The 12,758-nt window shown below is 44.0% G+C and overlaps 1 protein-coding gene across 2 annotated transcripts in view; it reads left to right on the forward strand.

Annotated features, from left to right (window-relative positions):
* The window catches only part of chd3 (chromodomain helicase DNA binding protein 3), a 43,535-nt gene that overhangs the window by 1,369 nt on the left and 29,408 nt on the right, over positions 1-12,758 (forward strand). Inside the window, exons 2-22 of one of the 2 annotated variants that reach the window (XM_053858565.1) lie at positions 1,822-1,949; positions 2,025-2,219; positions 2,294-2,418; positions 4,288-4,526; positions 4,613-4,752; positions 4,838-4,967; positions 5,032-5,207; positions 5,403-5,672; positions 6,342-6,545; positions 7,698-7,921; positions 7,990-8,121; positions 8,839-8,935; positions 9,091-9,282; positions 9,358-9,558; positions 9,636-9,773; positions 10,150-10,271; positions 10,434-10,607; positions 11,083-11,224; positions 11,966-12,097; positions 12,159-12,276; positions 12,395-12,751. In XM_053858565.1, the coding sequence (XP_053714540.1) occupies positions 1,822-1,949; positions 2,025-2,219; positions 2,294-2,418; positions 4,288-4,526; positions 4,613-4,752; positions 4,838-4,967; positions 5,032-5,207; positions 5,403-5,672; positions 6,342-6,545; positions 7,698-7,921; positions 7,990-8,121; positions 8,839-8,935; positions 9,091-9,282; positions 9,358-9,558; positions 9,636-9,773; positions 10,150-10,271; positions 10,434-10,607; positions 11,083-11,224; positions 11,966-12,097; positions 12,159-12,276; positions 12,395-12,751 (3,636 nt within the window). Of the gene's footprint in view, positions 1-1,821; positions 1,950-2,024; positions 2,220-2,290; positions 2,419-4,287; positions 4,527-4,612; positions 4,753-4,837; positions 4,968-5,031; positions 5,208-5,402; positions 5,673-6,341; positions 6,546-7,697; positions 7,922-7,989; positions 8,122-8,838; positions 8,936-9,090; positions 9,283-9,357; positions 9,559-9,635; positions 9,774-10,149; positions 10,272-10,433; positions 10,608-11,082; positions 11,225-11,965; positions 12,098-12,158; positions 12,277-12,394; positions 12,752-12,758 lie in introns of both variants that reach the window. The other variant, XM_053858564.1, reaches the window with a different exon arrangement.

Genomic DNA, 12,758 nt, shown 5'->3' on the forward strand with positions numbered 1-12,758 from the left:
TGCGTGCCGCTGCCGCCCGCGGCGCGCCTCTCTCGGACGGACTCTGCTCTGTCGCGGGGCATCTCGCTGCTCGGTGGGAGAGCAGTAACAAAGAGAGTCAGACAATAATAAAGTGTAGCCTGTCAGGCGGACCGGTTTCATGGCGGAGAGCGCAGCCCATCATTTGGCTGTGCTTTAATGCTCCGCTGCATCTAGTCTAGAGGCTGCTGCCATTTCTCCCTGCATGTGGGTGTGTTAGCTTCTCCAAGCCAGGTCAGGTTGTAGGTTAAATTATGTCCCCTCTGGCTCTGGTGTCTTTGGGGAATACCGGTTTTTGCTTGTAAAACGGAGTTGGTCTGGGGTTGTGTGGCTAATCCAGTCAGAAAGGTGGATATAGATGTATGCTTAACAAAGAAAAACATCGTAACATACTGTATTTGTTGCCCATGGTGAATAATGTCATGGAATTTGTCTATGTATTTCAGTTTAGTAACCACTGCTGACTCCTGCTCCACTGTGGTGTGATTCAGACATGTCAGCCGCTCGCAGTGAACATCATTCCTATTCGGAGGGCAAGTTGTGCAAACATGTTTTAGTCCCTTTGTAGAATGGAAGTGTCTTTTTAGTGAGAAACAGAGTTTGTTCATACTCTGGCTAAAATGTCAGTATCACTGCTTATTTTCAAAGCAAGTAATGACTAAATCTCAAGCTCGTGAGAACAATCTTAAGGATGAAACGTCATGTGCGACTGGCAGGTAATCCAGCTGTTAACCTATTGCAGCTGATCATCCATCAAAATGACCTGAATAAAGAAGTGCACGATGCTTGATGTTGACATGAATAATAACTGCACAACAATAGTTCCTTTTTACCATCCATTCCCAGCGTCGAGTGAAATTTTGATTTTCCGTTTTCACTGGTGGTGATGAGAATTGGATTAGTGCTGGACAAGATCTGACATGTTTAGACATCCACCACGAATGTATTCTGGAACCTTCTAGTTAGTCGACTTGAAGTAACCTTTCAGAACTGCTCATCTGTGTGTCAGAGCATGCCAGCAGATCTGGCCCTCATGAGGTCAATGACAACTTGTGAAATTCAAAACCTCATTTTGCTTTATTACAAAGTTTCTTCTCAGCTTTCAGTCATTTCCCAGCATTTATTTCCTTTTACTTTTATTCCTAAATAATATTGTCCTGTATGTACTTCAATGCATTTTCTTGTATTTTCATACATTCCATCTATGTGACTGTTCTTCCTTATTTTTTGTTTACTTTGGTTGTTGCTGTTAATTTATTTTGATTCCAAATATGATTGACATTAAAACATGCAAACAAAAAACTACCCCTAAATTAAGAAATATAGTCAAACACATTTCTTGATTCTATAAATTTTTTTTCTTATAATTCCATTATATAATTCTGCTTTGTCCAAAGAAGACTACATGCTTTCTTTTTTTAAAAGACTGTGTGTAGACTCTGTGTAACATTTTACAAATGTATTCCAAAAGCAACCGGGATGCATGATAAAATGTCAAACTCCTTCCTTTGTCACAGGCTTCATAGGGGCTCGTTCCTTTTTGCATAAACCAATTGTCTCCACCATAGAAGCATCAGCTCTGGCTGTCAGTTCGACTTACAGCACACTAACAAACTGTAGCTAATTTAGCATGTGCCACAAATCTGCATCAGGTCAGGGGTCATCTAAGCCACCCATGAGTATCAGTCGACTATTGTTGAGCATAATTAGGCACAGCAGGGTCGGGTCTGATGGCGAGAAGATTATTGTTCACTGGATTCCCATCGCTGTGCATTTTTTCATGTCCGGTGCTGTCTGTCTCAGAAGTCGAGCCGGACGCCTCAGACCAGGAGGTCCCTGTCCGGAAGAAAGGAAGGCCGAAGAAAAACAAGGATGAAAAGAAGAAAATAAAAGAAGGGAAACCACCAAAAGCGAAAAAACGCAAGAAACTTGTACGTCATTTTGATTTTTTTAATTGACCTTAGCTTGTTTGTCTTGCACCTGCCACAACTCATGTTTTGTTTCAGGTGCAGGACAGTGATGTGGAGAGAGACTCAGACAGGGGACGAGACTATGGAGAAAATTCCGACAGCTTTGCCAGTGACTATGGATCTAGTGAGAAAAAGAAGAAGAAGAAACATAAAGAAAAGAAGGAGAAGAAAACCAAAAAGAAGAAAAAAGATGACGGAGACCGGGACAGCAGTCAGGAGGAAACGACAAAGGTAAGAAGAGCGCCGCTGAATGAGGTTTCGCTCTGTCTTGTCTTGAGTCTCTCGTGGTGCTGTGTCTGCAGCAGCCTGTAGAGCAGAAGACCTCAGCCCAGCTGGCTAAGGAGTGGGGTCTGGAGGATGTTGATCATACCTTCACAGAGGAAGACTACAGGGAGCTCACCAACTACAAAGCCTTCAGCCAGTTCATGAGGTAGGAGCTTGTCTTACATGGCAACAATCTGACCTGTTGTGTGCTACAGTCCAGCAGCATGTTCATACATTGGATCAAACTGGTTAGTGTCAGGCAAAGAAAAATGAATGACGTCAAAGACGCAGAGTTGATCTGAGCAACATTTGATTAAAAATAGATGGTGTTCATGATCAATAAAATGGCGACACTTTAGATCAGGGAACATAGATTACCATGAATAAACCTACTGTTTATTGATGAGTGTCTTGTTTAGTTAGTCCAGACTATGTTTGAGTGCGGAGTGGTCATCTTAACTGAACAGACCACAGACCGTCAGTCAGATACACATGGAGAGTTATTTCATTTCCTACCTGAAGTAAACAAACTGGTCTGATTTTCTGTAGGCTTCATAAAATCATGTGTATGCAACGTTAAGACGCAGCCATATTCATATTCACTCTTGTCGTCATCTCAGTGATTAGATTATATAACCTTCATTTTTCCATCTATGGGGAAACTCTGCTTGTTCGCAGCCTAATAACATTAGAGACATTAAAGACAAACATTAGAAATGTGCACCAAACAACAGCACAAACAATGCTGTAAAAACAAAAGCAACAGCAAAGAGCCATTTTAAAGTAACATTTTCAAAACCCAAAAGTAATTTTTCTTGCTTCTGATTTCCAGAAATGTTAAACCTTTTTTTTTACTGTTTTATCTGAAGAAAGGTGACAGAAGACAAGATGTAGCTTCTTGAATGTGCCAGGAGTTTATGAAATTGAAAGACAGAAAGCAGAGAGTTTGAAACCGTTCTGTAGCAAGAATGTTGTTGTCTAAACAGTGCATACATTGTAATACAATCTGGTCATGTTCAGAATAATGACTCTATGTGTATATAATGATTCATGTTGCTGTTGTTAGGGATGTAAGTGGTGTTTTGATACATCTGGTTGAAGAGGACAATATTCTTTGTTCTTTGGCTTTTCCCTTCAGGGGTTGCCACAACAAGTCAGCCTCCTCCGCCTTAACCTATCTTGATTATCCTCCCTAGTCACACTTATCCTGTCAAGACCTCCTTTATCACATCCATGAACCTCACTGGTTGTTTCTTCTTCTTTCAACCAGTATTTTTAGATCTACAGCTGTATTCTCATCATGTTCCCTGTCTCTCGTCTCCACTTGTCCACACAAGTTGGGCCTCCCCAACTTAGCCTCCAAACCTTTCTCCATGAGCCGTCCCTCTGATATACTGGTTTCTAAACTTGTCTTTCCTAGTCTCTCCCAATGAAACCTGTGCATCTCTCTCTATACTGTCTCTGTTTTTCTTAACCATGCATCTTGGCAGGTCTCTCTACTGTCCTATAGTGCCTCCCTTTCACTCTAGCTGCCACTCTTCTGTCATCTCTACCTGTTCCGCGCTGCTGGCACTCTCCTCTTCGCCTGTCTCAATCTCTATGAATCACTCTGTATGACTGATCCCAAATACTGGAACTTGTCAGTGTCTTAGCACTTCCTCCTTGATAAAACGTACCCTCTCTTGTTGTTATTATGCCGCTACACGGCGTGTGCCAACATTGTTTTGCTTTTGAATTGTGTTACACAACTGCCTGCCGCAATGGTTGCACCCTCTCTGTTCGACTGTGATACAGTGGTCACATAGTGAGGCAAGGTGTCTAGCTCAATGAACCTTAATGAAAAAGAGGATGCTGTTATGTACGGGTTGTTATTTGTTTCATTTAGTTTTCCAAAGCGCATTGACCAGTGTTGGCTGTAAGTCCAGCATGCCTGCGAGAGAAAGGCCCTCCATTTTGCTTGTGTAACTTCATGTGTAGACAGTATTTCACATTTAATGTAGTTTATTTGACAGTTTATTATACTAATATCCCCCAGGCCCATGATAGCCAAGAAGAACCCCAAGATCCCAATGTCCAAAATGATGACCATCCTGGGAGCCAAGTGGCGAGAGTTCAGCTCCAACAACCCTTTCAAAGGTAACTCAGCTGCTGTGGCTGCAGCCGCTGCTGCAGCTGCCATCGCTGTCGCGGAGCAGGTCTCTGCAGCTACCGCCTCCCCGGAACCTCCGCCTCAGCCTCCACCAATCAGGAAAGCCAAGACTAAAGAGGGCAAAGGTCAGATGATGAGTATGAGACGACAATTGAGATGTCAAACCAACCCAGCACTGTCTTACCAAAATAAGCCTTTGTGTGCGGTCCAGGTCCTGGTTACAAGAAGCGCAGTAAAAGTCCTCGAGTCTCTGATAAGAAGAAGTTCTTGGCTGCAGCTAAAGCTAAAAAGATGGCGCCAATACGCATAAAACTGTCACCTATGGGTGCTAAAAGAAAGAAGAGTTGCTCGGTGAGTTTGTCTTTGTTTTCTGACCTCTGTAAGGCTACTCTTGCGTCAGCCTCTTACTTCCCTTCATTGTTTGGTTCTGCACCAGAGTGAGGACATGGATGAGGATGAGTCTGAGCAGGAGGACTCCAGTGTTCACAGCTCATCGGTTCGCTCCGACAGCTCAGGCCGTGTGAAGAAGAACAAGCGAGGAAGGCCTGCCAAGAAGAAGAAGAAGAGTGAGTGAATGATGTTTTCTGTTGGCTTTAAGAGGACCTGTTCTACCCCTTGTTTTTCTTTTAGTCGCAGGTGATGAGGAGGGAGACGGCTATGAGACAGATCACCAGGATTACTGTGAGGTGTGTCAGCAGGGAGGGGAGATAATTCTATGTGACACTTGTCCACGAGCCTACCACCTTGTCTGCCTGGAGCCTGAGTTGGACAAGGCTCCCGAGGGCAAGTGGAGCTGTCCACACTGTGTGAGTATACCTGCAGTCAACATTCTGGTTCACATTGTCAAGAGTCTTTTTTCCCCTTCATTGCAGTATTATTTCCAAATATTTTATGAAAAGTAATGTTTTTCACACCAAAAAAAATTATAAAAAAATCATGTCCAAATCCATTGTGTCCTTATGTTTTGCTGATAGTTGATCTCATTTGTCCCTCACCCACAGGAGAAAGAAGGTATCCAGTGGGAGGCTAAAGACGAGGACTTTGAAGACTTTGAGGAGGACAGTGAGGACAGGGTGATCTCTGAGGTTAGCCTGGGGCTGCCCACCGGGGCAGAGGAGGAGGATGACGACCACATGGAGTTCTGCCGGGTGTGTAAAGACGGAGGTGAACTGTTGTGCTGTGACACCTGCACATCCTCCTACCACATCCACTGTCTGAACCCTCCACTGCCAGAGATCCCGAATGGAGAGTGGTTGTGTCCGCGCTGCACGGTCAGTTACTGCCCCCTTCTCTGCCTCTGCTCACTCATCCCTGTCTCATGCTGCATCCACATTATCAGGCCTTCACTCTAGAAGCATATGCTGTGGCCATCAGTCACCGTGTGATGATGTGATTTCTTTTCTAAAAACACGTGTGGTTGGAAAATGTAATGGAAACATATTATACGGCCAATTATGGTCAGTGTGTTTATTTCATTAGTATGTGCTTGACTTTGTGACTGCTGCATGACCTGCTGCATGACCACCTGCTTGTTCATGTCACAGCCTGCTCGTGTAGTGTATTTTTTCCTCAATCCTTTCAGTGACAGGACATTTTGAAACTTATCAGGGAACTATTAAGTATTGGATATCAAATGAAAATGCACTATAATTTAGGTCCTTGTCAATTTTAGTCATGCTATACATTTAGGATCACCGTTAGCAACATGGAAAGGTCTACAAACTACAACTTACGGGGTTGGTGAATGACAACGAGAAGGATGGACAGCAGTAGCTCCAGGAGCATTTAAAATCTGTCCCCCCGCTTTGGGGGACATTCCACATCTCAGAATTTTGTCTCTCGTGTTCAGCGTTTTTTCTGAGGCATTAATGAATGCAGAATTTGTTGTCTTTTAAAGGTTGACTGTCTTATGAGTCTGATCATTGGTGTTGCTCCTCTAGTGTCCACCGATCAAGGGCCGTGTTCAGAAGATCCTTCACTGGCGGTGGGGTGAACCTCCACCTCCTATTCCTGTTCCTCCCCCTCCTGATGCCCCCCCAGATGCTCCTCCACCTCCTCCCATGAAGGGCAGAGCTGAGAGAGAGTTCTTTGTCAAGTTCGTGGGGCAGTCTTACTGGCACTGCTCATGGATCACTGAGCTGCAGGTGAGGCGACAGATCATGTGATTAAAGTCTTTTTATATGTTGAAATATTCTCGCTCTTTTTCCATGAATATAGGAAAGCAGATAAAAAGAATTTCATTTTCATTTTATCCCTCCCACTATCAATTTTCTTTCACTTTGCTGAGGTTGGGTTGTGGTAGGCAAACGTTGAAATAGAGGTCCGTACATTGTGAATAAGACCCTAAGAAGTACAGAATGCGATCAAGATCCAGAGCTCATCCTCATCTTGGCCGCCTCATAGTCAGCCTCTCACTCTACTTGAGTACCTGGCAGGCGCACTCCCACAAGCCTCCAAAGATCCTCTGGAGTACAAAGAGGTCAGCTATGCTTCCTCTCAGCCGTTCAACAGTGTCTGTTGTAAAAAAAAAAATCAACAGATCCGTGGTCTCTCCTGGATACTGTACTTCTCCTCCTGACACACAGCAGGTCTGGCTCAAAAGATATGATCTTTCATATCCCCAGAGCCAGTTAAGGAACTCGTGTTATGGGCTGCCCAGGTCTCCCCACCTGATTCTAACAATCCCTCTGGCAGGTTTTGAGTCCATGATCCGACATATAGTGATGCACTTAATCCATCAGACGCAATTAATTTCGGTTAATTAATTTCAAGTTAATAGCTGTGATCCCTTTTGTGACATTTTTTATACAAGGGTGAATTTACTTTGCATTACTTGGCCAAAGAGATGTTGATTTTGTCGTCTGACTACAAGGACCTGTGTGTGTCTGCACAGTCTCCTGAGTAAATCTCTCTCACATCCAGTTATCACTCGACACCAGGACTCACCAAACTGTTCCAGAAAGACCTGCAGTGTTTGCACAAAGTTTCACCAATCAGATGCCAACTGAACCTAGCAACTGATCACCTGGTTGGTGACGCTGTGTTTCCTTGATAGGTTGGAACAAAAATCTGCATCTCTATCTGGAACAGTTCGGAGATCCCTAAATATTTCGGCACTTTTCCAGTGTTAAATCACTATAGCCCTTAAAATTGTGATGGACACCTGAGTGCACTTTGGGGATGTTGCTGTATATACAGTTCGGGACTAAGAGAAGTGGGAAAATGTATTCCACATGTTTGCACACCAAACCCGTGGATGGTTGACGTACTCCTTTGCCTTTGTCTGGTTGAAACAGCTCGAGATCTTCCACTCAGTGATGTACAGGAATTACCAGAGGAAGACTGACATGGATGAGCCGCCCAGCCTAGACTATGGGTCAGGAGCTGAAGACGAGAATAGTGTAGGAAAGAGTGAGAAGAGGAGGGCCAAAGACCCGCAGTATGCCATCATGGATGACAAGTACTACAAGTATGGCATAAAACCTGAGTGGATGATCATCCATCGCATCATCAACCACAGGTAAACACGACCGCTCTACTGCACTCAAGCTGCTGACGTGACGTCTAACTCTGCATCATAACTTTCAGTGTGGACAAGAAGGGGAACTACCACTACCTGGTTAAGTGGAGGGACTTGACCTACGACCAGTGCACGTGGGAGAGAGATGAAATGAACATCCCCGATTTTGTCATTTACAAGAACAACTACTGGAGGCACAGGTTGGTTCCTTAGTAAACACTAACGTCCAACAATCCAGAGTGATCCATTAGTCACCTGTCTGTGCATAACATCTGCTCATTTTGCAGCTGAAATCTCATTTACACTCTCACAAAATCATTCGATTTTAAAATATATAGTTGCTCCTTGCTATTGTGTTTTATTAAGTCACTAATTGTATTCAACAATTTTGAAAACCAAAGTGAATCGTTTTTACTTTGCTGTGTATATAGTTTTACATGAAACCGTCGCTGACAACGGATGATTCCTTCTCTTTGTCTGTAGCCCCATCTACAGTGATTTTTCCCTTTCATAAAGTCCACACTCAGACCTAATGGTTAGCACTGCTGCCTCTCAGCAAGAAGGTTCAGGGTTGTATGTTCTCCCTGTTCCTCCTCCTCCTCCTTTCCTCTGCCCAAAGACATGCTCACTAGGTTAATTGGACATTCGAAAAAAAAATTAATAAAATTCCTAGGTGTGTGTGTGAGTGGTGTGTGTGCCCTGTGATGAACTGCCGACCTGTCCAGGGTGTATTCCCGCATCTCACCCTGTGACTGCTGGGGTAGGCTCCACCACCCCCCGCAAACCTGATCAGGACTAAGCAGTGGTTACATGACAATGTATGAAGTCCACACTCTGATGAAGTCACCCTTCAAATACTCACTGTATTTTTTCTTGCTCCCTCACTGTACCTCACACTAAATATGCTGTTTTTCCAGAGACACCATCATGAAGGAGGACCCAGATAAACCCAAGAGGATGAGGAGCAAGGACCCAGATGGTGAAGAAGATTCTCCTGCCTCTCCTGTTACTGATGTGAGTTCAATGTAATTCATTGGTGAGGTGAGACTGCAGTAAAGTTCATAGAAACCAGAGGATGACAGAAGAGAGTTTAGTTATTGTGGTTGAATAATTGAGGTTTGCTCTGATCCAATAAGCTGAAACCTTATCGGGCCTCTTTGTTGTTCCAGCCCACCATCAAATACGAGGAGCAGCCAGACTTTGTGACATCGACAGGTGGCACGCTGCATTTGTACCAGATGGAGGGTCTGAACTGGCTGCGGTTCTCCTGGGCTCAGGGCACCGACACCATCCTGGCAGATGAGATGGGCCTGGGCAAAACCATCCAGACTATCGTCTTCCTGTACTCTCTGTTCAAAGAGGTATCTGAGCTGATGCGGTCTCGCCTGTTGCCTTCTTATTGTTGTCAGGCTAACAGGTTCCTCTATGCTCATTAGGGTCACACTAAGGGACCATTCCTGGTCAGCGCCCCACTTTCCACCATCATCAACTGGGAGAGAGAGTTTGAGATGTGGGCGCCTGACTTCTACGTGGTGACGTACACAGGGGACAAGGACAGTCGTGCCATCATCAGGGAGAATGAGTTCTCCTTTGACGACTCGGCTGTGAAAGGAGGGAAGAAGGCTTTTAAACTGAGGGTGAGCCGGGAGCACACACAGACACACACTAACTGAAATTCACACTAGTAATGAATGACCCTGCACATCTTCTGTAGAGAGAAACTCCTATCAAATTCCATGTGCTGTTGACTTCCTACGAGCTGGTGACCATTGACCAGACCGCACTGAAGTCCATTGACTGGGCCTGTCTGGTGGTAGATGAGGCTCATCGCCTGAAAAATAACCAGTCCAAGGTACGGCAGCTGTCATGTGTTCTTTAATTTTGTGAGTGTGATGGACATGTGAGATGTGAAGGGTTAAATATAGATATCAGGTTAAACACAAGCATTATGGACATGGAATAAGCAAGAAAAGGCAAAATAAATAAGATGTATGGACTCTTTAGAAAATATAATGCGGATTGTGCTACGAAAATAATCATAGCGTCAGTTTAGGATTTCAGACCAAGAAAAAATGTTTTACAAGTTCACAAATGTAAATTTTGCTAAATGTTTTTTAATTCACTTTCAACAGATGAAGAGAATATATATTTCACTGACACTGTCTGTGTATTATAGATGCATTTTGAAAAAGTATTTACATATGTGCTCTTTTGTGTGTGACAAAAAGTTTTTCAGGCGATTAAATGACTACAAGATTGACCACAAGCTGTTACTGACTGGAACCCCACTACAGAACAACCTCGAGGAGCTTTTTCATCTGCTCAACTTCCTCACACCCAATCGATTCAAGTAAGATGGTCCTCACTGTAAAACACACGCTGTGTTGGGATGAGGACAGATGGAAGATTTCACTATAACCACCTGACCTTATTCAGCCGAATCACAGCTCAGACAGCATGGACCCACTTATCTGATGTAAGGGAGATGTTCATGCCGCTTCTCTCCCCGCAGCAACCTCGAGGGCTTCCTGGAAGAGTTCGCCGACATTTCCAAAGAAGACCAGATCAAAAAGCTGCATGACCTGCTGGGACCTCACATGCTGAGGAGGCTGAAGGCCGACGTCTTTAAGAACATGCCTGCTAAGACGGAGCTGATTGTCCGAGTGGAGCTGAGCCCCATGCAGAAGTATGACACAGAAATATTGGTTTTAATTGAAAGAGATAGGTCTAACTTTAGGACACAAATGGTAATACGGAGCTCCCATAGTCTGTTTGCCATTAAAAATACATTATATTGTTCATAGACCTTTCATCAACATGCACATGTGTAATCGATTTGATCAGTCACTCAGTCTGGGTTTCATATGCCTTTGTAATAAACGTGTTAAATGGTATATATATATGTATGTCCTCATTTTTCATAAAAGTGGAACAGATCTAATTAGCCTATGCAAATGTTCTCCTCTGTTCTATTTACCATTCCCGTCTATCTGTTGTTTGGAAAAGATTTAACCACTCTTCTGTCAGGTTGGTGCCGGATGGCGTAGGCATGGGCTCCCGTTTGAGGGCAGAATGAAAGCATTGATTCTGCATTGTAGAAGAAAAAAAATGCCCAGTAAAAGCATGTGGCTGATTTTGACAATTTTTATGCTTCTCCCCAGGAAATACTACAAGCTGATTCTCACCAAGAACTTTGAAGCCCTGAACTCTAAAGGGGGAGGAAACCAAGTCTCACTGCTCAACATCATGATGGATCTGAAGAAGTGCTGCAACCACCCCTACCTCTTCCCCGTTGCATCCATGGTGACACATTTTATTCACTTTGTCAGGGGCCTTATGAATATTCTAATTAAGATAACTGGATCAGCATGGATGGCTGTTTACAAGGAGGATGATAACAGCCTCAATAATTCATTCATTCATTTTTGCTTTCCTAATGGGGTGAGGGAGGACTAGAGACTATCCCAGCTACTTGGGGTGAAAGGTGGGCAGCACCCTGAACAGGTCATCGGGCAACTGCAGTGCATTCATAATAACTTGTCCCAAATAAACACGAGCTTTGCAGTCCCAGCGTAAAGGCAGGAAACATCACCGTACTTATTAAGTCATTCAGAGTTCCACTGCACCCACAACATGAACATTTTTGTAAAGGCATTATCTACACTGTCAGTCCTGAATGTTGATGAAAATAGAATATAAGAAATGATTAAGGAATCTGTACCACTATAATACCATGTAAAACCAAAAGTTCACATGTTGTGTCTGAGATGGCTCAATGTTATAAGTGATCAATTATTTCGTGAAAACGTGAAATGATAGTTATAATTAATGGAAATTATTCAGTACTGCAAATCAGGACGAAGCTGTGGTGTTGAACTCTGCGTGAACCCAAAGCACAGAGTTGCACATTGACGACACCTTGTGGGTGTTAAGCGCTATTGCGATGAACACTCAGAAGTCATTTTAGGACATGTTCAAGAAGTCAACAAGTCAGTTATTGAGTAAAACGTGAGTGTTGGTTTGTGTGTGCCTGCCGTTTTGCAGGAAGCTCAGAAATCCCCCAGCGGTGCTTACGAAGGGTCCGCACTCACCAAAGCCTCTGGGAAGCTGATGCTGCTGCAGAAGATGCTGAGGAAACTGAAAGAGCAGGGTCACAGAGTGTTGGTCTTCTCACAGGTAGGAAGTATGTGTTGAAGCACTCCATGAAAAAAGTGCTTTAAATGGTTTCTTTTTCTAGATGACCAAAATGCTTGACCTGCTGGAAGACTTTCTTGACTACGAAGGTTATAAGTACGAGAGAATTGATGGAGGCATCACCGGAGCTTTGAGACAGGAAGCCATCGACCGCTTTAATGGTGAGATATACAACAGTGCTTAATGTTCATTAGAGAACTATGTGACAATAGTGAACTACATGTATATTAGCAACATTATTTATCATTTTGCTGTCTTTATTTTTTTTTCTTTTTGCAGCTCCTGGTGCGTGTCAGTTCTGCTTCCTGCTCTCCACCAGAGCTGGGGGTTTGGGTATCAACTTGGCCACAGCAGACACTGTTGTCATCTTCGACTCGGACTGGAATCCCCACAATGATATTCAGGCATTCAGTCGAGCTCACCGTATCGGTCAGGCCAACAAGGTGATGATATATCGCTTTGTCACGAGAGCCAGCGTGGAGGAGCGCATCACTCAGGTGGCCAAGAGGAAGATGATGCTCACACATCTGGTGGTACGGCCCGGCCTGGGGTCCAAGGCTGGATCTATGACCAAGCAGGAGCTGGATGACATCCTCAAGTTTGGAACAGAGGAGCTCTTCAAAGACGAAGGGGAAGGTGAGAT

Source organism: Synchiropus splendidus, chromosome 3, assembly GCF_027744825.2.
Source record: "Synchiropus splendidus isolate RoL2022-P1 chromosome 3, RoL_Sspl_1.0, whole genome shotgun sequence".
Classification (NCBI taxonomy): domain Eukaryota; kingdom Metazoa; phylum Chordata; class Actinopteri; order Syngnathiformes; family Callionymidae; genus Synchiropus; species Synchiropus splendidus.